Raw genomic sequence first — 27,084 nt, 5'->3', positions numbered from 1 at the left:
ACATGTGGCAACTGCTTTGGACCGATGGCTGAAATAAGCCAAGGATTTGAGCACCAGAAAGTTTTACATTCTGATAATAAACTTGGCTAATTAAAACAAGACGCAGATGGCACTGCCACCTAGCAATTTTCACCTCAGTTACTCTGACTCCAATTATAGCCTTTCCCTACCAGCTTACACTGTTTAAATTACAAAGTCAGGGGACAGACGACTATTTACCTGCTTCTATTCATGCAAGGAAGTCTAACACATCGTTTTCCTGCACAACCCACTGGATGATGGTTTCAGTGTTTATTCTGAAAAACAAAAGCATCTCCATTCCTTAAATAAAGGGGGGGAGGAGGGGGAAAGTAATAAAAAGACCACTTGGAGACTCGTTAGCAGGCACACACATTAGCAGGAAGCATATGCATATTACTTGCACAATGTGTTCCTCTAACACTTGTTGGTTAGAGCAGGTGCCATACTTCTGGGAAATTAACTTTAATTGGATAAACAGAAAACTGGCCTTCACTAAGCTGGCCCAACACGCTTGTCTTAGCTTATTATTTTCTCTAGATATTCTGCAAATTCTGATGCTGCTCCCTTGGGTGGCGTTTGCTTCTTCCCAGAGTAGACTGCATTCATGGGGTAGGGCTGGATGAATGGCTGCCAAAAATGGGTAAGCTTTGGTTGGTCCTGCTTTAATGCAGGTGGGGTGGACACCACTGCTGCTTGGGGTCATCTGCATTGCTCTACATGACATTTACAAACAAGTTTTGTGGAGCAGGAATCCACATCCAGCTCTGTGAGAAAGTGCAGGCCCATCCTGCTCTGGCTGACTTTGTGACAAGAGGAATGAACCAGAGTCACATCCCAGATTGGGCCTATTGGCCAAACCACTGCACTTTCCCCTGTGTTGGTGCATCACTGCTGTGGCACCACTTTGCATATAAAATCATCCATTCTTCTGGTAATAAATGGCACTGAACTGCCTGTGGTTTTTGTGGGTTAGGAGCAGAGCTCTACCTACTTTGTTTCACCTGAGGATCTTTCAGTTGCAGAATATTCCCATAGCTATTGAAGCTACGATGGGGCAGGACTTTTAAAGTTGTCTTTTAAACTACACTCTGGTAGTGTTAAAAAGTGTCTCTATTGGAGGGACAGTGGGGAGGAGGCAGGATTTCTTTGCGTAGACCTATGGCTTTTGAGTAATTCAGCTAGGCTACATTTTGTGTAAAAAGATTTGTCCAAATTAAATCTGATGGTAAAGAACTTCTGTGCACCCTCAATTAGATGTTAAATGAGATCAAGATGAGTACCATTACCGTGATGGATATGGTGACATTAGCCTGTTTGATTTGCTCGAAGCACACCTGCTCCTCCTGGCTATTTTCTTCTTTGGTCAAGCCAAACACAGTGAATTTCTGTAGGGTTGCACAAATGGGTCCTGCAAGGGATGGATCTCAGCATCCATTTAACACAGGGGATTTTCTTCCCCTGCAAAAAGCCAAAGCACTGGATCATCTGGGGTGCTGAGACACTTCTCTCCTGGAAAAGCTGTTGGTGCTTAGCAGAGGGATCCATCCTTGGCAGCCTCCTGCTGCTTTGCAGGCCATGGTCCCACTAGGGCAGTGAGATATGACACCCTGTGTCCTTCCTTCATCCCTGTCCTGCACTCTTTCCTTCATGTCTGTGCTTTGACATGACTTCTCTCTTTTACCAGATGCAGAGGGATGAGCCTTGCAAGAGAGACAGCCAGTGCCACTGCTGGAGGCCAACTTGGTGACTCCCATTAATCCTGGCACAATCTATGGGAACAACTGAGGCCTTCTGGCAACAAAGCAGACAGCTGGCCAGCACCTTCAGCACTACCAGGGAGTACTAAGCTTAGAAAAACATGAAAAGGAACTGCGAGCAATAAAGCATCAATCTACAACTGCTTATAGAGAAACTTTAATAATAGTAGTACTGTGGTAATGTCACTGAATAATCCCCTAAATGCTGCTTGGGTGATATGTTTCAAAACTAGCTGGACAAAGTAGTATCAAAGGGGACAGCTGTGGGCTGAAGAGCATCTGGAGAGCTTTCTCTTTCCTGTCTGCAGCATACAAGCCTCTTGTGTGCCTGAGGAGCACTGTGAGCCATATGTAGTGCCCTTGGTCTCCAGATTAAGGGCTATGTCTTGGGGAACATCATCTCCACGTGCCTCTGCATGCCAGTATGACTGGAAACCTCTGCTAGAAGGAAAGCTACACCTGAGCTGGAATTAGAGATGTCTGTGGGTGAAGTACTGAAAAATATTGGTGAGATGGAACTGTCAAGGGCCTCCTCATTGTCACTGCTGAGAGAATGTGCCAAGGCTTTGTGGGAGCTCTTCCTGCTCCATGAGGAGTGTTCGTACTTCACCACTTTCTGCTGAGCCTGTGTCACACCATCTGCAGTGTGTGATGGGTGAAGGCATTTATGAGCAAGGACTGCCCTGGCCTGTGTGTGACCTCGTAGAATAGGTGGTAAATCTTTCAGTCCAATCCCTTGTTTCTAGGTGATCCCAGAAAGCTTCTGTCCCAAACCAAAATCACCAAGGCCAGCCACTGACATAGCTGAGTGTTCAGCTGCTGTGTGTAAGCAGTCCACACGTGCACAAAATCAGCTCAGAGAATATAGGTACGTTTTAATTGCTCCCAGGACTGGAGAGATAGTATGCACACTGCTTACTAACATCTTGCAGACATAAAGTCTCAGGCAACATCCTCTAAATTAGGCCCATAAAGCACAATAGATCTATGCCCGCTAGAAGAAAACACAGGCTCTCCCATTATTAATGTGCAAAACCTGGAGATGAAGTCACATCTATAGGATGATCTATTTTGGTGAGCCACGTGTGCTTAAATCCCCTCCTTGACCTGTTAAACCACCAAGTCTGCCATAAATATTTGATGATGAACAAGCTAATAGATTGTGGGATATCAATAGAGGGAAAGAAAACGTGTGATTCAATTTTTAATTACCACCTCTTACTCTAAATCAAGTTATTTTCTGTTTGAGACTGAAAACAAGTTTTCTCTCTTTAACCATTTAACAGAAATGATGGATCCTCACAGAAACAAAGGAACTAGGGCACAAGAAGTAAGGTAGAACAGTCCGGTTTTATTACCATATGTAATCAAGAGCTTTTGTTTCCCCTTTTCTTTGTCTTCTTTCCTTCCTTTCTCTCTCTCTCTCTCTTTTTTTTTTCTTTTCTTTTAATTTTCTTTTTTCTTTCTTTCTTTTTTTTTTTTTTTTTTCCTTTTTCCTTTTTACAACGTACATTAAGGTGTGAATCTGATGTTATGGGGATGTGGAAATGAAGGGGAAACTGGTGACATCACAACACTCTACAACTTTACAGCAAATGAGAGTCTGAATCTGTTGCATCTAACAGTGTATAGCAAGGGTGGAAAGCAAAGGCACACATATAGGTTTATGAACCCCTCGAAAGAAAGGGTGGAAGGGAGAATGAGAACAGAAGATCCACTGAGTACAAAATGGGCATTTCAAGGTCAAACCAGCAGCGGATGCAATGCATGTTACAAAGGCAGATCACCATATGAGCTGTTGCTGTGATTATTCATTTCTGTGTTTTGACAGAACACTCTGCCAAGTCATAGCGATGGACCCGTGCATTTGGTACTCAGGGGGTTTTGGAGCCTGGTGAAAAGGCTGCAAGTCAGTTCTTTCCAAAAATGACCTTGCTACCTGTGGTTTTCAAAGTTCTTCTTTTCTGTTTGCTTTTATTAAATCAACAACATTGCTTTGGATACAGATCTATCTACTCCAGTCTGCATAGTTCACTAAGGGTGAACAAAACCGTGTTGTAAAAGAAACCATGATGAAATGAAATCACATGCAAGCACCCTTGTTACACACTTTGGTCTAAACCATCCAGACTTTATATATACCATCTATTAAGCTAATGGACTTGAAATCTGGCTTTTCAGTCATTCAGAAACAAAACCAAAATCCTGGAAAGCAAATGGGAGTATAAAATTTTAAAAAACAAACTGGAACAGAAACAACCACCTTACTCAAACATACTGTTCAGTAGATATATATATATATATATATATAAAAAGCTTAGAAGCGATCCCCATCATTTGTCTACAGTATGTTGACACAGTTATCGTAACAAATTAAAAACACATCTACGGGGTGGTATTTTGTTTTGTTTTTTTTTTTGTTTTGTTTTTTTTTGTTTTGTTGTTTTTTTTTGTTTTCTTTTGTTTTTTGTTTTTGCATAAACTGATAAGAGTGAAAAAGGGACTTACACGCCTGCGCGCGCACACACACGCACACACCTGTGCGCACGCTCCCACGCTAGCTACATGCACAGTCGCACCAAGGAAACAAAGGGAAAAAAAAAACAAAAACAGAAACAAAAATGTGTTTTGTTTTGCTTCTTTTTTTCCCCAGGGGAGTACATGCAGCATCCTCCAGAAGCAGCAGGTTGCTGCAGCAGGAGCCTGCCTACCTGGCCTAGCTCCGCGTGCCCAACGTGCTGCAGGGTGTGCTGCCAGGCTGGCTGCAGGGCACGGCCCCTCTTGCCCTGATGGCCATCTGCAGATGGAGGACATGCCGTCCCCAAGGACAAGGTGTTGGCATCTCCTCTGCTGCCAGGAGAGCGGTCGCTGGGTGGGGGGAGGTACGGAGCTGCAAGGCAGCGCGGAGGGAGAGTGCTCTGGGGAGAGGGCTTGGCACGGCTGGAAAGCGGAACCGACCCAGAGGGGATGGCACTGGCCTTGGTCTAGCAAAGGCTGTGGGGTGATGCTGAAAGCCACCACATTCTTCTTTGCTCCAGTTCTCGAGTAGGCGCGAAGGAGGGAGGACCAATAAATATTTGCATTACTCCAAGGGGAAAAAGAAAAAGGTTTTTTTTACATACTACAGCTCACAATTATACACAACTGAGGGTGTAAGGCACAAATTTACATGTGGAAGAAAACAGGCTATTCACAGATATATTCCCACGAAAAACCCGTGTGATAAGACCATAATTTATGCATGGTAACAGCCGGCATATTAATTAGTTCACACTGTTTGAGGATTTTGTTTGCCGTCTCACATGCAAGGTGAAATGAGATGGCACATCACAAGCTGGTGCCGTCACGGAAAGCATTAGCTACTGACAAAGCTATGCTGATAGCAATGGTGCACAAATGTGCAGCTTTTAAAGAGTTTCTCTTGCAGTTGAGTTACAAGTTATGAACCTGTGGTATTTGTTTGTCGCTGTCTTAGGTCAGAGGCCAAGCCAGCTAATTAGCTGAGAGACTTAAATAGATATCCCCGTTTTTTTCAGCTAATCAGACAGTCCAGGCACAAAGTTCAGAATTCCAGCTCCAACTTAATTAACTCAGTGAATTTATTGGAAAAATAAAAGTTTTAATTACTCCAGTTAACGGGTTTCACGTTAAATAGGTATAACTTTCAAGGTACTTCTCTGAAGAACTGCTCACAGGATGATATGTGGAAGTCATTTCCTTAGGAAAAACAAAAGTTGAACAATAAATAAGAGGAGTTACTTGCGTTAACAGTCACGTTATTCATTAAAAGAGAAAGGTAGCAGAAATCTATGACACAGTTTGCCCAGCATGGCATTATAACTGCTTTAACCAAATGGCTGTAACACTGATGGGCATTTCACAGTACCTGCATTTAGTAAACTTCTGCCATTGTTAAGTCAGAGTTAGCTTTATCAATGGATTCTTTTTTCTTTCTTTTTCTTTCTTTTCCTTTTTTTTTTCTCTTTTTTTCTTTTTCCTTTTTTTTTCTTTTCCTTTTTTTTTTCCTATTTTTATTATGTTTTTAATTACTGGTTTTGTTTTCCAGAGCACTCTTTCCCAGTTCAGGAATGCACTGTGCAGTTTGGGGGGTGGGGGGGAGGGTGAAATGTCACAGTCATCTTTCACCTGTGTGCTTTTGGCTCAATGTTTGTGATGGAGAGCTAGTCCTTTGAGCAAAGAACTGTAAGGGCTGTGGGGGCGAGTCCTGCAATTGCAAACCTTCAACCATAGGTCATATGGCTCGGGTTAAAAAAATATTCCACTTTTCCCAGAGAGCAGAAACAACACGTCCTCAGCTTGCAACAACCTTCTTCTCAGAGGAGCAGTTGCAGAACACTGGCTTTCAAGGGCAACTTCTGCTTAACTGCTGTTCTCCCCCCACCCACCCCACTGTGATTATGTACACGCGTCATTGGGCTTCATGGACGTAGAGAGTGGAGCAAAGGAAGGTTTGGGAGGTACATCTGGCTTTAGCGAGGGCGTGCGTTTCAACCCTGACCTGGTCAGAGAATTGTACGTGGTGAGACTCGGCTGTCGAGATACAGTCATGGCCTGTGCCTGTGCAGCGTGGACTTGTATGGAGTCCACCCGCTGCGGAGCTGGCGGTGGGTTGTCACCCCTGCCGAAGCTCTGATTTCGAGAGAGGTGTGATGAGTTAGAGGAGTTGGTGTTGTTTCTTTTGAGGGTTGACGCCTGGTGACTTCTTGTGAGTGAGTTTGTAGGGTAGTTTCTCTTGTAGTCCACGTTGTAAGCAGAAGAATGCATGTCTAGCCGCTTGCTCAGACCACTCTGAGACAGGGAGGTGCTCGGGGGCCCGAGTGAGGCTTCCCGCTGAGGTACCTTTGGTGGCATGCTGTCAAGGTTTTCCACCAGGTTAACCCCATGGCTGGGGCTTTTGTTACTGAGATGGTCCTTGATGGTTTTGTACTCAAGGGTGGCATTCTGGTCCTCCACAGACATCTGAGCCCCATCACTCATTTTTGGCTGGTCAACATACTCGTGTTGGTAGCCTTGCTGGGCAATGGGCAGAACCATGACACTGGGAATGTGGCTAGGAGAAGCCCTGAGTGGCAGGTCAGTAGGGATGACGGGTGAAGCCATTGGGGGGATATCTTTTGTGCAGGCATTGATGAGGTTCTGGTTTCTTTCCCACTCTCTACTGCCACGGCTGGGCTTCCTTTTCTGCTGCAGGGTTGGGGTGGACTCCGGGGTTGGCAGGGCGGCCAGGTCCAGATGGTGCTGGTCAGCCTTGATTAGCATCTTGGTAGTGCTGCCTGGTGTAGCCAGTTTGCCATTGTGCATCAAGGGTGTGAGGATAGCTTCAGGCTTTGGTTCTTTGGACTGAGCATCTCCAAAGAGGCCACTGAGCTTGGTAACACTGCTCATGGAGCCGCGGCGGGAGTGGGTCAGTTCCTTCTCCTTTCTCTGCACAACAGCCACATCTCTGCGGCGATGGTCACAGATACAGTACACTACGATGCCCGAAAAGACGGCCCCCATTATAAAAGCTAGAATTACTGCAATGGCCAACAGGGTGACCGGCACCAGCTGATCATGACCCTTCAGGTAACTCTCACGAATCACTCCTGCAATAAACAGCATACAGTGGTTAAGCAAACCAAGGAGAGGGAAAAGTCACTTAACTTTAACTACTTTATTTGAAGGAGGTTTGTTCATGTTCTGCAAATGATTTTTGATCAGCTTGCCAAAATTTAGAGATATACTGTACCTGCCAATTACTTCTTACACGAGCAGTCTTGGGCTTTCAGTTCTGGAGACAAACGGTACAAAGTCCAGGAGGGCAGAGAGCATTCACTTGCAGGGCATGTGGAGTCAGTTTGAGATCCATGCCCCAGGCAAATACACACTCACTTTGAGAAGTCAGAGCTATTACTTTTCCTCCTTTGACATACTGCTTATTCCTCCCTTCCCTCCACTCAATCTCTGTTCGGCTAATACCACCTTGTTTTTATTACTTATTTTTATAAAATTATTCACATTGAAAATCCTGTAAAAGGAGAAGAGAGGAGAGAAGCTCTGCAAATACCAAAGAAGTGTATCCCACATTGTTTCAGGTTTCTTTCTTTGCGTGTCATTCTTTTGTCTTTGTCATATGTTTTAAAAGTCAGTGTCACATGCCTGAGCTTCAGGAGGATGCTTAAATAAGTATGAAAGACAGAGCACTGCGGGAATGTATTGAGCCTTCTAGAGGACTGTCCTTGCTATTTTCCTTTTTAAAGCTCTCCCTTGTTCTGGACACATGAATAGGCTTACCTCTGTGCTGAAGCTTACGCTTTTTCTGCTGAAAGCTCTGACTTTGAGGGCCCCTTTTTTATGGCCCTGTGCTTTGGTCAGAGATTGTTATCAAATCTTACTTAGCCCTCCAAGCCCTTGCTGCCAGACAGGGCATCTATGGCAGAGTGTCACTCCTCATTCTGAAGACGCTAACACAGCATTAATCAATGCCCTGAATTTCTAAAGAAAGAAACTGTTTTTTTTTTTCTTTCTTTTTTTCTGACATAGTTGGGCACCAAGCCAGCAGCAGCGATGAAACACAAGCACAGAGCCTCCAGTTTGCTTTCTAATTTCTGGTTTTGTTCTTTGTGCTTTACAAGGTGCAGCCGCTGCCTTACAAGGAGCTGAAGTTACAAGGAGCTGAAGTTACAAGGAGCTCTCCAAACTCTTTCTCCAGAAGGAGTACAAACACCAGGGTGTTAAAAAACTCCACATGCTCTAAGGAAATACCAGCCATGTCTTTATTACAGCAAGACAGCAAAATTATCTCCAAGGCACTCCTGAGTCCTTGCAACTTCCATGTCACAAATCACCTCCTCCTAGAGTAGCATCTTTTTACATATTTGGCAGACAAGATATCAGTGGCCCAGAATTAGATTCAAATGCAAGATACTTCTCAGCAAACTATGCTAAAAAAGCACTGAAAGGCTGTCAGCAACTCACAGAAACCTCTGATAAGCATTTTGGCTAGGCAGAGTACCATTACTACAGTATGTATTTTCTGCGCCCATTTAGTTATTGTGCTTAGTTGGACATGAGATACTTATTACAGGGTAGGGACTTTGTATTTAATACAGATCTTGGGATCTTAAATTCCTGTTTGTGACATCACAGGCAGTTGCCATGGAAGTTATTATGCTGTCACAGATGACTGTGATTTCAAGGAGCAGATGATCCCTCGTTAAGCTTAGATTCTGCAATCATACAAATGCCTCCATAGCCATGGAGTAAGGGAAGGAAAACAGACCCCTGTAAACAATGTATAAGTAGGAATCATCTTCATATCAGATGTTTCTGAGAACATGCTTTTAAAGCACAGCTGCTCTTCCATAGTCCGATGTTTCTACCCTTTGTCATGAGCACTAAGCAAAAGTTGGTAGAGACTAACCCTGTGGTTTAAATTCACATACAGAGCTCCTGCACAAAGCCCAGAGGCACAGTGCTGCACTTACAGTACTGTCAGTAGGAGTAGCATTTCACTGCTGTGAAGTCTTGAACATTTTTACAGTAACAAGGCTCAAAATACCTGCTCAGCACCTACTGAAATAGAGAAGTACCTACAGCCATTAAACCTGGCTGTGTCTGGAAGCATAAATCATCCGTGTCCTTAGGGGATGGACAAGACTTTTGTTAGCTTAAGAATTTCTGCCTCTTTGCCCATCATTTGCAGCAGTGACATGGAGACGGAAGATGGGAACTGTGTACTCAAGCCTCTCTGGATGGTTCCATAGAAGGACTTGAACTCATGTGACACACAGTATTAGAAAGTTACTTTACTCTCTACAAGGGGGGAAAAATGCCTGGCCACTGAGATGGAGGTTTCCTACAAATGGTTATAGGTCTTTCAGGAAGAAATTACAGCGGAGAAACCCATTTGCTCTGGGGAAGCTGACCTGCTCTCCTCAGAGCCCAGTGTAACCGTCGTGGGTACTCCATGCCTGGCACTTTCTGCTGCCAACTGTAAATCACAATCTCTGCACACTAAAGCAGCGTGAACTCTTGCCATCAGTTTTATATTAATGATGGATATGAAATCATTACAGTGAATGCATCAAAATTATCGCACAGTTCAGCCTGAGTGACTGTGCATGTTCAAGAAAAGGGTAGCTGAAATGCTGCAGCTCATTCTGCAGATGTTTTACAAGCAAAGATTTAGGATGGCTTTAGATCATCCTGATTCCTGCTACTTCCTCTAGAGCTCAAGCCCTCCCAGAGCTTATTATGTTTCCAATACAAGGCGGAAAAGATACTTAACTTTACTGGCTTTGCTGTTGGCAGGTGGTTCTTCTCTGGACACAAACTTAGGTTATTGAGATAATTTACTTTTTATGATAGATCAAATCCAAGGTGTTTTTTTTTTTGTTTGTTTGGTTTTTTTTTCTTATGAAAGTATTCCTTACAACTTCAAATGAAATGATTAGGATGGGCAAGATCTGACCTGCATTAATGATTATTAAACTGAAACGAATATTAAAAAGTATGAGGAATGTTCAGCATCCTACTGAACTACACAGCGAGTGAAATAGGCTGACTATTGCAGTGGTTGACTGCCTCCCTTAAATTTTCCACTGTGGTTAAAATCTGTCCATCTCACAGCTGGGTTTAACACTGCAGGTCTTCCTATGTGGGATAAACGTAGTTATGGCTACTAAGGGGGCCAGGCTGGTTGCCTGACATTCTCCACTTTTCATGGCCATTATGATCCCTGCAAATAACATGATCCTCCCTTTGCTCCTGACTTTCTGTAATTCCATCCCATGTCCTTTTGTTTTGCATCCTCAGACATTCTCCATTCATTTCCTCAGTATATTCAGTACACCCTGTACTATCACAACCTGGAACATAAAATATCACTTCTTCTTACTCATATAACGAGAGAGGAGATCTGATCTATAATTCACTACTTCAAGCAGAGCTTGTAGGTAAGATACAGAGGGTTGGCTGGCTGGTTGGTTAATCACAGAATCACAGAATGGCTTGGGCTGGAGAAGATCTCAAGTATTATGAAGCTCCAAACCCCCCACCGCAGGCAGGTCCACCAACTTCCACATTTCATGCCAGACCAGGCTGCCCAGAGCCCCAACCTGGCCTTGAACACCTCCCGGGACAGAAGAGGCATCCACAGCCACTGTTCCAGCTGTTCATAGTAAATAACTTCTCCTGATATCCAACCTAAATCCTTCCTTCAACTTAAAACCATTTCCCCTTGTCCTGCCATTATCTACCCTTCTAAAGAGTTGACTCCCCTCCTGTTTATGTGCCCTTTAGGCACTGAAGGGCTGCAATGAGGTCACCCTGCAGCCTTCTTTTCTCCAGGCTGAATGAGCCCAGCTCCCTCAGCCTCTTTGTAGAAGTAGTGCTGCAGTCCCCTGAGCATCTTTGTGGCCCTCCTCAGGACCCTCTCCAACAGCTCCCTGTCTTTTTTGTAGTGGGGGCTCCAGGCCTGAACACAGTACTGCAAATAGATGAGTGAGCATTAAGAGGATGCTAAGAAAAATGTTTCCAAAATTCCATAGACTTTCAGCTCTGAAATGACTTGCTGAATTTCTGTGGGTGAAAATAAGACAGAAAAGACTAGAGTTGACAAAATAATATCTTCTTCTTTTCATCAGCTAACAAAAGTATTCAAGGGTTAGGACTCTACCTGGACACCTGCTAAATAACAGTACAAAATGTGCACACTGCTGAGAATGTCATTGCATCAAAATGCTGATGTAACTATTCTGTGCATGTTCTGGTTGTTCTAATTCTAACAGGAAAAAATATTCTGAGGGCAGAAATGCAATTAGGATGAAGTAATCACATTGGAATATAGTTCATCATCCTAAAGAATACATGACATGAGCATAAGGGAATGGGAATAATGAATGCCAATACAGCAGATTTCAATAATGGAGGACAAATAATGAAATATGTGGATATTAAAGCATTTACTCCTTTCCTTGCTTCCTATTTCAGCCAAAACTGTGATTTTTGACCAGAAATATAACAAATTCTGGCAGTGCAGTGCTATACAAAACAGAGACGAGAGAGACAAGGAGATCCTGTCAAATGAGAGATCTGACACTCCAATTTTCAGAATAAGTATGATAGTAGAACAAATGATTAAGCTACCAGTTCCATAATCAAGTATAAAAAAGTGAATATAAATTTGTCAAGAATAAATTACATTAGCCTAGCCAAACTTCCTTCCTTGATGGGATAAATGCTTCACTTTTTATGGGGAAACTTAAAGTATGATGCATTCTGGCACATTTTAGCAAAAGCAAATTTGAAAGTAAGCTAAAATCTGCAGAGAAGCAGTTGGAAAGTATTGATGAAAGGTTTACCTGAAAAGAGATATGAAGTAAGAAGTCCTCCAAAAGATTCTCTGTTTAGACAAAGGAAGATCTAAAGAAACCTTGCTAAGCTGCGGTAAAGGTCTTTGACTGTACTATTTCATTCCTCATCACTGATGAGGAATTGAGATGATAAAACCCTCAAGAAGAGCTCCACTGTCCTTTTACTCCAAATCTGGGTAATGGTCTATGCTTTACAGTGAGTACAAACAGTAATTTTATAACATTCACAACTGCTTGATGAATGAAAACAAGTAACTACTTCCTTTTTTGAACAGCTTAACTTGAGGCTGCTTTAGTGATACAACAGGCCAGATGCTGCCTTCTTTTACAACCAAGTTAAAATCAGCAAGAACGGGAGCAGGGCAGAGAGCAATATCTGGTTCCATAACCATAGGTTCCTGTATGTGAATAACCTCATTACCTGTCACTAAATATAATGCATTTCTGTTTGAGTACTACAGTTAGCTGCAGTACGGATACAAAGACTCCTCTGTTCCAGAAATGATTTATGGCCTTGAGAGGTGTACACTGGACAATGAGGTGACCACATGCCATGTGCATCAAGAATGCTCTGTGATCATCCCTGCAGGGAGCTGTCATTGTCAAGTTTTCCACCGCTGTCACTGACAGATGGTAATGTAATAACCCAAAATGGTGGCATGCATGAAATTGAAACGTGGAGGTGGGAAATGAAGAATGATGTTTTGGCAAGGAAATGGGAGAATAACTACCAGGGAATAAGGTAGTATTTAAGTCTAGACCACACATTTACAGAAGTCAGAGAGTGGGTGTCTTTGTGACTTAAACTTCACCTCTCTGCCTAAATAGGAATCAGCCCACTTCCATCTCCAACACCTACAAAATCACTTGAGCGTTTCCACAGAGCAAGTAATTGTTCCACAAAGGCACAATGGCTTCTTTATTGTTGTTATTTAAGGAGAAAACCTTGCAGTTAATTTCTGTCTTCAGTGTAAGCTTTTCTGTCTGATGTGTGACTCCCTCTGCTTAGACTTGCAGGAATGCTGGTATAGGCTCTTAATGGATGGAGGCTTTTATGGGCTTCTGAATGTCTTTTTTAAACGCCACTGAAAAGGTTTTCAACATGTGTCTCCAGGTGTTAGAACTGTGTTTACAGTCTCATGCTGCTAAAAGACAATTTCAGCCTGGAAATTCCCTGCAGGTATTAACAAGCCTTTTTCTTCCTTTTTAACCAGAAACAGGACTGAAAAAAAAAAGCCAACAGATGAGGTTAAACTGGACACTGAACTGAAGTGATAGCAAGTTCACGGATAACTAGAGTTTAGCGTGCTGACAGTTTAGCATTCTGAGATATTATTTATCTTAAAGAGGTAACTTTGCAGTTTGAAATAAACCAACCACACCATAAGGCCAATGATTTGATGTTAGCCAAAGTGCTTTGCTGGAAAAGGCAAATGACTTCTTTATCTACCTTTTGGCTGCAAGGCCTTGTTCTGCAGACTCAGTGCAGGTCTACCCGGTATCCGTTTTTCCTACCTACTTTTATTTATTTATTTATTTATTTATTTATTTATTTTTTTCTGGACTGTCATTGTTAACTGACAGAAACAGAATTAACTGAAATACTCATCATTAAAACCGCTGGCAATTTTTTGTTTGTTCGTTTCTTTCCCTCATAGTAAATCTGTGCTGTTGATTTGCAAAGCTCTGTAACTGTTAAGTGTGGATGACTGCTGAGAACAGATATCCATCTCCTTATGACTCCAGTATCTTTTTACTAACTCAAAGACAGCTTCCTAAAGCTGGCTGAGACACTAAGCAAAAAAAAAACCCCCCCAAAAAAAAACAGAAGCAAGTGGCCCAATGATCACAACAAGTATGAAGAGAATGTATGCTTCAGGGCTTTGAGAAGACTTTAGATGAGTCAACTAACACACAGCAAGCCTGAAAAGGATCTATGCAATCAAATCAGCCATAGTGCCCTCTGTCAGTATGCTCTGGCCTTTAAGCAGACTTATTTCAGAAGCAGTCCCTCCAGGACAGCTTCATCTATTGATCTCTAAGGATGGTTTTATTTCTTTGTTCAACTGCTTCAAATTACAGTACTTCTCACACCTGATGAATAAAGTAAACATGACTCCCTATAGAACAACAACAACAAAAAAACCCAACAGTTGCAACTTAGTAAAAAAGGGGAGATAACGTATGTCTCACTTCTCCATGGCAAAATGGAGAGTTTAATTCCTGCATTTTTTAAGCTATATAAGATACACAGGAAAAGTTAAAGAAATAACCATATGCATCAGTAGAGGTTAGGGGCTGACCTCCCAGAGGTGAGCTCTGTGGAGAGTAACTTGGGTGTCCTGATGGACAGCAGTGTGCCTTTGTGGCCAAGAACACCAAGGCATAAAGGGGAGGGAGGTGATCTCCAGAGGTGCCTTCCAACTGTACAACTCTGTGAAATTACTCCACCATGTCCATATGAGAAAATGCAAGTCTTGAAGTATTTTGAAAAGACTTTAAGACTGCCTGCTCTTACTAGTCTGCAACACAGTTTTTCTATGCATCACAGTTGCCAGACAAAACCTATACCTTGTCAAACATGTGAATTTTCAGCAATTAAAAGAGAGCAGTTCCTCACTGAAAGCGATTAGTATAGATGGAAATCACAGGCACTTAACCAGCAACTTCATGTCCAGATACCTTCCATACCCACTGAAATGAAGGGGTGGCAGAACTGAAAATGATTGAAGCAGCAAGCTCTTAGAACTTACAAAATTGTGCTACTTATAAGCAATAACTCTAAATAAAATGATTTATTAAGCTTTCTTGTATGAGAGCAGGTCTGAGTTACACAACCTCCTGAATCTATAATGCAATGATGAGAGCCATTACACTCTTGAAGGCAGCCCAATGTTATTTGTCCCACTCAATAGGCTGAAGGGCAGCTCTTGCACTAGGAAGAGCCTGAAAACCATAGTTTCACTGGCTGGCAGCATGCAATGGCTGATCATTTTGAACTTTCCTGATTCCAGTACTTTCCCTCACCTCTCATCCTTTTGTGATGGAGAATAAGCAGATATAGCATGTCCCTTAGAACAGTAAAACAGGCATTTGCAGCAGATGAAACAAGATGTATAAAATCCAAATGTCAAGGAAAATTAATTCTTTTGTAGCTTGTCTCAGCAGAGGCAAGCTTTATACTGCTTTGCATCTTAAAAACACAAGTTTCCTTTAAAGTCTGCTGTATTTCCTCTAATGACGTAAAAGAAGCTCAAGTGCACATTCTGGGACCTTTCTCCTATGCCTGGGATGAGCTTAAACATACCCAGCTGCTCTTTATTAGTTTACTTCAGGGATTTTTCACAGCTGGATTAAACCAGATTTACATATGTTTGGCTGAATATGCATGAATTCAAGGCTCCAGAGAAGTTGTTGTAGCCTGCAAAGTGAATCTCTCTTCTCCGCAGTTCCCATTTCACTGCATGCAGTTTCTCTGAGGGCACAGAACAACTTTTTCTTTTATTTTTTTATTTTTTTCTTTTTTTCTGGTCATTATGCATTGGTGGTGGGCATTATGCATTTCTAGGCATTATGCATTCTGGGCAGCCCAGTGCCTTTCTGGAAGGAGGGTTTTTTTTTGTTTTTTTTTTTTAATGTACAGAGTCAAGGAAAGAGAAGCTGTCACTGAGACATTCTGTGGTTTTGCTTTTCCTTTCTTACAGCCTGTATTGAACTATGACCTTTCTGCACAACAGGGAGAAGTGAAGTTTGCTGAATGTCAACAAGAGCAGCTCTGAACAGTAGGCTGAAGTGTGAAGCAGCCCCTTACTGGGGCTGATCTCCAAGCACTATATATGACACAAACCCAAAAATCGCTTCTGCTTCAGCTCTGATCTTCTCCCAAGACACTAAAATGGAAATGCTACTTTTAAGCTTCTAGGGTAACTAAGCACATCACAGCTGAGCTACCGAATGAGCCATCTATTACACATTTAAGATTTAACTAAGATTATGCCCTATATATATGTCCTATCCTCTGAGGTTCTTGATAAAGATTGTTCAAGTCATAAAATTAGGTGACCAAGCTAGCAATGTTAGGAAATAAAACATGGTCCCAATTGTCAGTTCAAGATAAGACTGCTTTTTCTAGAAATATTTACAGGGCTGAGGCTGTAGGCAAAAAATAGTTTGTGCATGTCTAGTGTTAGGCTTATCTTTGTCCTCTGAGTTTTAGTCCCCACAGCCTCATGTGAATTTGAATAAGCCAAGTGACTGTGAAATTGCAGCAAGTTAGGAACACTGGTTATAACAGTCAGCAAGACTGGTTTTACCTCTTTTTCTGTATGCCACAACTCTTCCAATCTATATATCAGAAGACTTATTTCCTCTCAGTTATGTTACTTCAAATCTGCAGTATCTCCAGTAAAGCAAGCATGGTTATCTACATGCTGGGGCAACAGGTAGCATTTCCTACTGGACGTCTTGTCCAGCTACTGTCATCTCTTACTTAATTTTGTATCTCCAGCCTTGGCTTCTTCCATGCATTTTTCCCTTTGTCTGTCAAATGTACAGTTCTCTGCATTTATTTTTTTTAACCCAACTTTTACGCTGTCTCTCCATCTAACAGACACCAAGTGTACATTTTTACTACAATGCCATAACATCACTGATGCTTCCCATCTGTGCATTGTTTTAATGCCTGCAATGACGACTCTGGCCAAATCTGCTGGATGAAGGGAACTCCATCTCAGAGTGTACAGTTTGGTGCTGACCTGGCTCCAAGAACTGCCCTGGTGCCAGCAGCAATCTTGACACAGAGGTGTGCCCAAACCCATTTCCTCTCTAGTGCACCCAGATGCCTTCTAACTGCCAACAGAGGCAGGTAGATACGTTGCATACGTTGCTTTATGGAACATCTCACAGGCAGCTATGTTTCTGCATTACAAATACTCCCCCAGCCTTCCGCTTGATTCTGGTACTGTTTCAAATTCCCCCCCACCCTTTTCTTTCCCCCTGAATTTACTGCAATGTTTGTTCATTTTCTGCTTGTGCTCTTTTTATAAGACAGTATTTCCCACTGCTGCAGGCAAACCAGACAGCTTGCACAGCCAGTTAATCATCATGAAGGTAGGTGCTAGAACAAGGAGCTGACTGGCTTTTCTCCTATCTGCAGAGTAGTTCTCTAGATGTGTTTACCGATCCAGAGATAAACCAACTTCCATGTGAGAAGTTAGCACTTTATTTATTTCTTTGTTCAGACCTTTGGGACTGTAAAAAAATTTACCACATTATCTGTGATATATGCTTTCTTTCCTTCCTAAAAACAGCATAGCTGAGCCCAAATCTTAGAGGGAAGCACAGCTGATATCATCAAGCTGTCTTGCCATGAGTAAGCAGAGAGAAACTACATTGTCCATCCAGGTCTGGGTGCTGGGTACTTGCAAGTGCCTGCTGATTTTGATATAAGTTTAGTTCAGCCGCACACCAAACTGCACAAATACCCCTGGGGACAACTGGATGGGGGAAATTAATGGGTCTTACTGGATCAGTGCCTCGGGACATTGCCTGTAGCTTGGTCATATTTAGACAAAAAGCACACAAAGTGCAGCAGGACTGTAAGACCTCTTTAAGACACTGAATAGAGACTACTGTTTTGAAGAGATAAAGCTGAATGTTATCTGCAAAAAAGAGCAGGGCTCTTTATGTTCTATATTATGAGCCGAGATTGCCCAAATCTCTGAGCAGGCTCTGTGGCGAATGTTGTACTTAAACCTGATATTTTATTTCACCAAAAACAGCAGTCTTTGGTTGTTGTTGGAATAACTACAGTTTAATACCCAGGGTTGAACATTTTGGTAGGTGTGGGAAGCTGGGGCTGATCTGGAGGCCATCCATAGGGATGCACAGTTTCAGAGCACTGCAGGTATTCTTCCTCGCTGACACAAAGCTGATGATAAATGTGCTGTTGGCCATTTCGAATGTTTGCTGTATTGTACAGCTGTGCCAAATTCGGCCCCTAACGCTCCCCGAGCAATTACTCTAAGAACTGCTCTAAGCTCTTCTAATGTCAATGGAGCTGTTAAAATCTACTTCTGCACAGACTTTGACTTATTCTGATCTGCTGGGGCAGGGAGAGCTGTCAGACTATCTGCTAGATGGCTAAACTGCTTATCAATTGCAGCACTGATATTCAGTGTACATGGAGTTATCTGCGTATTTAGCAGCCACACTGTGACAAGTCTCTTCTGGGTATGAGCAAACAGAGATTTTTCAATAGCTTAGAACTTGGCTGGCAAAGCTGTTTTTTTCCTTCCTCACAGGGCTGTCAGTACACACATTTTTGATACAGTAGTAAATTTACTTTATCTGCTTCAAAACTTCTGAGTAAAATGCCCGCAAGACTCTTCTTTCATAAAATGTGAATAAGAACACATATTTTCCCTCTCTGAGATACCAGCACAGAAAATACTGGAACATGATTGAAATGAAGCAAAAGCCACAGCAACAGTAATTGGAGACCACAGACTATGCTGTCTCACTATTAAACAGCTCAAAGTAACACTTGTCTGAACACCTGGCCAAACTAAGGATATTCATAGAAAAGACAGCTTTCCAAATATGACGACATTTGTTATCTGTATTGTATGTTAAATAAGGTTAACACGGCAATGTCTAATTATGCCCTCTCCAGGCTTTTTTAATTAACAGCATGCTATTAATCAGTAAGCACCAGCCTATTCTGATGGGAAAAAAAAAAAAAGCCAACAAAAAGCAGTCAGGATCCCAGACACAGAAAGGGATACTGAACCTGTTCACTGAGAGGTTATCTATATGAGAAGAAATTATGTGGTGCTCTGTTACAGAAGCATGTAATTAATAAACAGCTCACAGTCCACAGATTATCTTGGAAGTGCTCTGAACCAAGACTGTCGGTGCTCAGGTTGTTGAAAAATTACTACAGGACACCTTACTATTAATTAATACAATTATTGAAGTTATGTACATCCTATGTAAGAAAAAATGAATTATTCAAATATCTTTAAGAGCATATTGACATTTTAATTATACATTGGCGTTAATTTAACACCGAAAGGCACTTTAAGGCTCCTTTTGACGGTAAGATTTTCTGCCATTAAATCCCTTCAGCATTTCAAAGCTCCTTCAGAAATCTCTTGCTTTACAGTTAAATTCTTTCCTGCCCATTAAGCATGTTTGCATTGACCAGCACCTCCCTGTACTCAACATATATGTCCCCAAAATGGAATGCAGTGTTATTCAGCATCCTGTCCATCAATTATTCCTTGCTGCTTCCAGACAGACTAGAGGCTCTGTAGGGCAAGCATAGCCTGGAATGAATTCCCAGCCCTTGATAAATATGTCAGTGCTACAAGAGTTAAACAAAAGCATCAGGCAGTCTGTGTTCCTCCTCCAAGCTGTCCTCACCGGGTGGCTGTGGATGAACGCAGCTGGGAATGTTGTCTATCACACAATAGCTCCACTGCCCCAAACCCTGAGCAGCTGTCTTGACAAATTAGACATGGCCTCTTCTATTGAAAAAGTAGATCAAGGTTCTGGGGCAGGTTTTCCCTGTTTTAGCAAGACAGGCTTCCACTGTTCATTGCAGCCTGTAAATGGATAGCCTGATTTGAAATCTATGCAGGTGGACAATTACAGGTCAAGGATACCTGCTGTTTCCTACAGCCACATTTGACATTTGATGAGCTCTATTTTAAACCTTGCCCTTCTTTTATTTGGAGGGTTCAGACATGGAGATATATTCACAAAGAAAAAATGATAGTTTTCATAACAGAGTTTCACATTTGCATTTCTCTCCTATTATCAATAATGTCTTCTTGTTGGTGGCATTTCTTTGCTACTAAATAAATTATATATCTCTTGTCTCTCAGTTCAAGTCCTGCTGCCTGTGTTTACACTTCTGCAAGTTAAATCTGAAATCATCTGAAACCCAAACTCTCAGTGGAACATAGAACCATTTTGATTTCTGAAAAACTTTGGTACAGTGATAAGGTATTGTCATTTCCTCAGGCACAGGCGTGTGCTGGAATACATTGATGTAAAGTGCTTCTCTTCTTACACTTTCTGTCCTACAGAAAACCTGTGACTCAAAGAGCTGAAGCTTTATTTTATGTAAGAGTTGAAATGAAAACTAGCAATTGAGAAGGCATACTGAACCACTGTGCTGCATTATATTACGACCCCGTTTTTTAAGTTATACTGGCCTTAAGGATATGGCTCTGCCGATGGACTTAGTTACTGTCCTTTTTTTCCCCCACTCATGCTTAGTCTATTCCCTTGCTCTTGTTCTCCTGAAAACTTAAAAACCATGAAGGAAACAGGTTTGAGGAAAGTTTCTGTTGTCAGAAATGTTGCTTCCAGCATTATTTTTCATTGCCTTTATATAAAGTTCACATTTTATTAATTAGAGCTGTTTTTTCCTCCTGTCTGTGTCTGAACTTGAGGATGCAACCTACGGTGATTAGCTGCCTCTGGCTCTGGATCTGACAGACACATGCGAGCACAATGGAACAGAGGAAGGATCAGTGTCACTGCTCTGGACAAGTCGAGTACACTCCCTTAATCCAGACTGCATAGACCTCCTCTAGTCTACGTCACAGGGTACCTGCAACTCCAGCATGGTGAGATTATCAACCTTCTGGCATATTTACAGGTAATATTAGCTTGGTCTTGTGATACAGATATCTTGCCACTGAAAATTCTGCTGAGAAATCTGGTTTCATTTAACTGTTAACAGCAGTTATCTGCTAATGATCTGGTAAGGAGCTACAGTGGCAATCCTACAGCAGAGGGGCCCGGCATGCTGTGATTATTCCCTGAGACAAACAGATTCTGGACAAGTTGCTTATTATTGCCATGCTAGACAAACATGTTTTTGGTTTTTTTTTTCTTTTAATATATATTTTAGCATTTCACCTAGGCAGCTATCATATGTGACAAACATGAATCAGGCATCCTCTAGAAACAGGTATATTTACAGTAAGCTGATGCTAATTCACCTAAAAAGATTTTAAAAATTAAACCTATATGGCTTTGTTTAGTATGTGCTCATACAATCTGCCTCTTTTTTAAATCCTAAGGGAAAAAGTAATCAGGTTTTAATCAAGATGTGAATGTGTAGAAATGGACAGAGTCCATTTAAGTCTTCTGCACATGCAATCCTTCTGTGCAGCATGACAGTTCCAAGTAAGCAAAGCCCTCACTTCAAATCTCAGCCAAACGCTAACGAATCAGGCAGGACAAATTCACTGCTCCCTTTCTTACAACACTTACTAGACTGCAGAGAGGAAACGTAAATGTACAGAAAGTAACGAATCAGATCTGATTTTATCTTCATTGTTTCCTCAGTACTTGAAAGTGTTAGTGAATGGCAGAGTACTTGCAGTCTGTTTTATGTTTGTGTGGACAATGGTTTGAGACAGGAGAAAGAATAGCAGCATTTGTATAGCTTCCTCTATATGTTCTGTGTAGACAGGGCTTCCTGAGCCTCATCTGGGCTGACCTGACTATGGTGCGGTTCCTTCTCAGATCAGCCTAACCCGTTTTTAAAAGCAGCCATTTCCTTCTGACCTTGGTGTAACTGCGACACAGACAAAACACAGACACAGCATTTGCTTCACCTTGAAAATCCAAACCCTCCCCCTCAGACCTGCAAACACTGACTCAAAATATACTTGCGACAAATTCTGTGATGCTTTAAATTGTCTTCTGAATTAATACAAAGTGCTGGCAAGGTAACAATGAGCTCTTCCTTCCTCCTCTGATAAGACATGTTTTGAACCTTATAGTTCCTTGTGCATATCAGCACACAGTAACATTCCATGCAAAAGAAAATCTCTGCAAATGAAGTAGCTGGTGCAAAACTCTGCCTTTCCACAGCCGACAATGGCAGATTAATTTATGCCAAAAGACTCCAAAACTTTGCTTTGCTATGGAGTTTTCCTTCTCGTTTCAAGTCTACACTGAAAGGATCTTGTTAAATCAGCACTTTACACTTATTGTTGTAACCGTACCTGAAATTTCATACAATTCTGTCTCCCTGGAGTGGAGTCTGTCCTAACATTTGCAGACTCTCCAGATAGCACTGTCAGCACTTAGTAAATCTTTCAAGTAGTGATAACCTCAGTGAAAATTAGTAATGCTGCCACCTGTGTACAATAAAGAACATCATCTGGAGGCAGTTTTTGAAAGGATCAGCCTCCGGGCTCCCTGATAATACAGCCCTCTCCAAATTATTGACTAGTGCTAATGATGCCAAATTCTGTACCACCTGAGGGCTGCAGTTATTAACTGTTTGATGTAAAGTAATAGACACTGATACTATATCTAGAGGAGTACTTTTGACATCCAAACACACCAGCAGCTATTAACAGTATAAGCTATGAGCATCATATCCTGCTTCTATACAAGTTTTTTTTACCATTGGCATGCTGGTTCTGAAAAAAAGGTTTGGCTTTTGTTAAGAAAAATAGATACCACCTCATAGTCTTCACTTAACATGCAATGACACAAATGAGAATACAAACATTAAGCCTACTAAAAATAATGCTATGCTTTTATGATTCAGTGCCCAGGCAAACCATGTCCACCTGAATGCTGCAGAAAAGAAATAGTATAAAAAAATCATTAAGTGAAATCTAAAACCAAGTTATGAACATTGTCAACGAATGCAGGCTCTGTACATTTCGGGAATGAATTAGGAAACTGAGAAGTTAGCTATATTTGTTCTATCAAACCTGGGACTGGAAAAGCATGAGGCATTCCTAAAGGGAGACAAAAGTGATAGGAGACAGCAGAGAAGGGCCAGTGGGGTGACGATAAAATTACTTTGTTTTCTTCACATGGGCCTCTCCATCAGCAGTAGGTACGATGCACCTATGTATGTCCTCTATGGTTAGTAGAATGACTACAGACACAGCTACTGGGGCACTACTGGGTGTACAGGTAAAGCCTTGGAGCTCTTCGCAGGAGGAGCTTCATGACTGCCATGGGTGGGAGGGAGGCTCAGTACAATGGCAGCAGAAGGGAAGGTTAGACTGCAAGGTTAGGAAAACTCTATCGACAAAGGTGAGAAACACACAATTAAATCAAGACCAAAGCAATTAAATCAAGACTAAAACACAGCCAGAAAGGAAACAAAACATAAACATACTCTAGAACATAGGTTGTTTTGTTTTGTTGTGGGTTTTTTGTTTGCTTGTTTTTTCATGGGGGAGATGGAGAAAAGAAAAGCGGGTGCGATCTGCCCAACCAGAGTTGTGTTTTTTTGTTTGTTTGCAATGAGAAAAGCAGATTTCTTAATGGCCACAGTGAAAATGCCAGTGGGACAACAATGCATAATTCCCACTCTACGGGTTGCACTACACATTTCCATCTTAGCAAGAAATGTGAGGTAGCTCAGAAACAACAATCCCAGAGTATATTTAGCTACTAAAGCTGTGGCACACAAATGTCACATTCCCATGAGTCAACCCTTTTAAAGAACCCCCCCCTCTTCACGCCCCCACGGATATTCCCCAAGATGCCTGCACTGAATTAAAAGTGAAGCATATGGATGGATGTGACATCATCAAAGCACCCGTGTTACAGACAGAAAAAGCAGCAAGTGGATTTTGTACTATTAGTACAATTGGTAACGATTATGTGTACAGGAAAAGAAAGCAAACACTGTCCGGAGGATTAGACAGAACCAATGAAGAACACCACAAAGCACCTTGCAAAACGAAGAGAAAATGTTAAAAAGAAAAAAAGAATTTTTTTTCTGTGAATGTGCAAAAATAAAGGAAAACAGAAAAAGTGAAAACAAAACCGTGATAAAAGAATAGCAAGCTTAACATTTTCTGATTTAATTTTGTGCAAGAACTCTTTCCTTTGCCCTTTGAAAACAACTAATCAATAGTAATTTTAGAGCCAGCCAGCTTTGGCTGGGCAAGGCAAGGAGTGACAACACACAAGTAGATGGTAAAATGGCAAACAACCATGCGGTAACCTCTGCCGCCATTGTTTTGATAGTGTAGGCTGCTTCCAGCTTTGTCAACATTAATAATTAGGTGCTAAAGAAGGCACGGTATTTAAATGACCCTGTCAAGAGCTAATAGAGCACTTTGGTAACCATCACTCCCTGAGGAGGGAACTACTGAATTTTAGCCATCTCATCAGTCAGCGAAGTGAAGAAATATTACTCAAATTCAACAGTTGTACTTTTGTTAATATTTTCACTGCATGCTCCTCTGAAAGCTGCTGCTGGCATATGAGATGCTTTTAAGTGACAGCTTTCCAGCTTCTGAGCACTGCTTTGCATAAGATTTGTAAAGTAAAAATCCACACATAACAAATAGTGGCATTAAAATGCATACACATCTCTGTGTTCTTCTGGGTATGTAAGGGACTGCGTCTTCCACTATTGCTGGTTTCTGACCTAGAACCCCTGACTGACACCAGCAGAAGCGCTGGATGCAAGGATCCCTTCCTCCATTCCTCAGCAAGTTTGCCTAATGACATATCAGGGAGGAGGAGAAAACCACCACTTACTTTCTAAGAGAGAACACTATTTTCTAAGAAATATCCTCTCACTTCAAGCAGTTTGAATACCAGGTGTTACTCAGAGGAAAAGCAAAAAGAAAAGAAGAATTTTATTCCTCTGGCTATCGGTATTATAGCTAATTTATTGCTCAGACAGAACAGAGAGGGAGGTAAATCATGTTGTAAGTGATTGTTGTGATCGTGTTGTCAAGTACTGCCCTCTCTCTTCTACATACCTGACACCCAGAAATAACTTTTTCTAAATTGCCCTTCTGCAGCTGAAAAGCCAGGGCTAAAGAATAGGGTCCAGATTCAAAGATATGAGGACAGCATCTCAAACTGAATTTAAGTAAGAATTTAGAATCTGACCTTTCATCTTCAACACCCACAGGCGCTCCTCCCTTATACTATGGTTTTGAGCTGGAGCAATGGCAGCTGCATTGCTTTTACAGAGGCTCTGCAGTCTCTGCAGGGTGCAGACAAGCTCTGTGCTTACCTTACAGGTAAACCTGATTGGGTTCAAAAATTCACTTTTTTTTTTTTTTTAATTTAGATTCAGAGTTAATCTCCCAGAATGTCTACAGGATCAAACTCAGAAAAAAATCCGGGATCTTCAAAAACTGAGCTGAAAGAAAAAGGGCAAATGGCAGCTTGTGTCTTTTTTTTTGCAGGAAAAGTGAATTGCTGGAAGCTGGGACACAAGTTAATGTCATCTTCTTGAGGGAATTCAGCTATTTGTGTTCTATTTCCTGCCATCAATCCTAAACACCACGGCTACTAGATTAATGAACACCATGGCATCCCAGGAAAATTTACTGCACCTTCTGCCTAATTTCCAGTCTCCTCAGCTGGAAAGCTGCTACAGGCTTTGTCTCTGCTGGGCCAGCCAGCTGATGCACAATGCTCCCGTGGCCAGGAGCTGCAAAAGCTCCATGAGAAGTTCCATGGGCAGGACATGGAGTTCCATGGACATCCAGGACATCCCAGGACTGTGGGTGATGCTGTGTCTAGGGCTGCTGTGAATGCCATGCTCAGAGTTCACAGTCCAGACCACCTCCAACTGTTCCTGCAGCCCTGCCGAAAACTGAACTGTTTTCCAGTGTTAACATGCTCATTACCCCCTGCTGAAAGTTTCTGCAAATGCAGAGAACTCAAGACTTAGTGGGTCAGACAGAGGGAAGGAATATGATTTAGTAACCTACTAGTTTGGGCTGACAATTCAAAGCAGTAGGTCTGGCATGCCAGTAGCCTCTCCAGGAACAGCTGATGCTTTCATCTAATGAGTTTTTCATGTAAAATGCATGAACAATAGAGACTGGAATCCACATTTCAATTAATATTTTAAGTGTTTTTTATAAAGTATTCATAGTAGAAAGGCCTGAAGCTCATGTGTGCTCCTGCTCCTGGTGAGTGCCCTAACCACACAGCAAGTGAGTTTTGCTTATACCCATCCTCCTTCTGGTCCACTGAGTACTTAATTAGTTCATACAGAGTGAAACATCTTCAGCAGAGAAGAAATTGAAAGAAGAGATCTAAGAACACCCTGGAGAAGAATAACAAAGACTCAAATCTCTCTGTGTAGAGGAGACATTTGAACCTGAGCTCCCTATTTACAAATGCACCATTTTAACCTCATTCAGATAGGAATGGGAAGCAGTGGGAAGAATTATGGAGGGCCACAATGGAATTATGAGGCACCACCATGCTCACTCAGGAGAACTGCTTCTTCTTCTTCTCTAAGCAGGTTCAAGTGGCAAGCTAAGGCAACTGTCTGCCTAATTCTTTATATGCACAGCAAAGTGGGACTAGAGGCCAAATGACAGGGCTGCCCCTTGTCTCAGGCATGGCAGTGCTTCAGCACAGGGCTGAATATGGAATAATGGCACCAAAAGCAAAGCACCTTTTTGGGTGTTAAAAGCACAACACATAAATGCTCTCCATGAGCAATTACCTAAACTATCTTTTGAAAATCACTAATGATGATCTCAAAGGTGTTTCTTGCTCAGGTCCCACTGAAGACAGTGGGACTATGGGTCCAGTGGCTAGGACCAGTTTCAGCATACCTACACCAGTTAAACTAGCACAGACCTTGGAGCTTCCGTACCTCTGATGGCCAGAAAGAGATGGAAATAATGTGAAATTAGCTGAGACCTGCTGTGCTTCCCTGGGAATTCAGGCAAAAAAGGCAGTATGAAAATACACCCTTAAGAATAATGGCAAGCTATGAATCTCCCTCTGACAGACAGTAAGGAAGATCAAGTTTAAAGAAAGCTAAGTCCCCACTGTTTCCCGTACACAGGCACAATGCACACAGCAAAGGCACACATTTCTATTTGTTTTGTGTGGTTTCCTCAGGCAGTGAATTATCTAGGACTGCGTTTGAGATTGGC

At 42.0% G+C, this 27,084-nt stretch overlaps 1 protein-coding gene and 1 long non-coding RNA gene across 5 annotated transcripts in view; one reads left to right on the top strand and one right to left on the bottom strand.

Moving 5' to 3' along the window:
* Positions 1-1,688: 1,688 nt before the first annotated feature.
* Positions 1,689-27,084, bottom strand: part of SEMA6A (semaphorin 6A) — a 112,573-nt gene continuing 87,177 nt past the window's right edge. For all 4 annotated transcript variants that reach the window (XM_015849990.2, XM_015849991.2, XM_032441554.1 and 1 more), the window contains one exon: positions 1,689-7,384. In XM_015849990.2, the coding sequence (XP_015705476.1) occupies positions 6,195-7,384 (1,190 nt within the window). In that variant the 3' untranslated portion in view covers positions 1,689-6,194. The remainder of the gene's footprint in view (positions 7,385-27,084) is intronic.
* LOC116652561 lies at positions 17,160-26,466 on the top strand. Its single transcript, XR_004305718.1, has 3 exons — positions 17,160-17,263; positions 20,617-20,825; positions 25,366-26,466. It is a non-coding gene; the product is annotated as an uncharacterized LOC116652561 (long non-coding RNA).

Source organism: Coturnix japonica, chromosome Z (genome assembly GCF_001577835.2).
Source record: "Coturnix japonica isolate 7356 chromosome Z, Coturnix japonica 2.1, whole genome shotgun sequence".
Taxonomy (NCBI): Eukaryota; Metazoa; Chordata; class Aves; order Galliformes; family Phasianidae; genus Coturnix; species Coturnix japonica.
The sequence above is the reverse complement of the archived record's forward strand: the minus strand, read 5'-3'. Positions and strand labels throughout refer to the sequence as shown.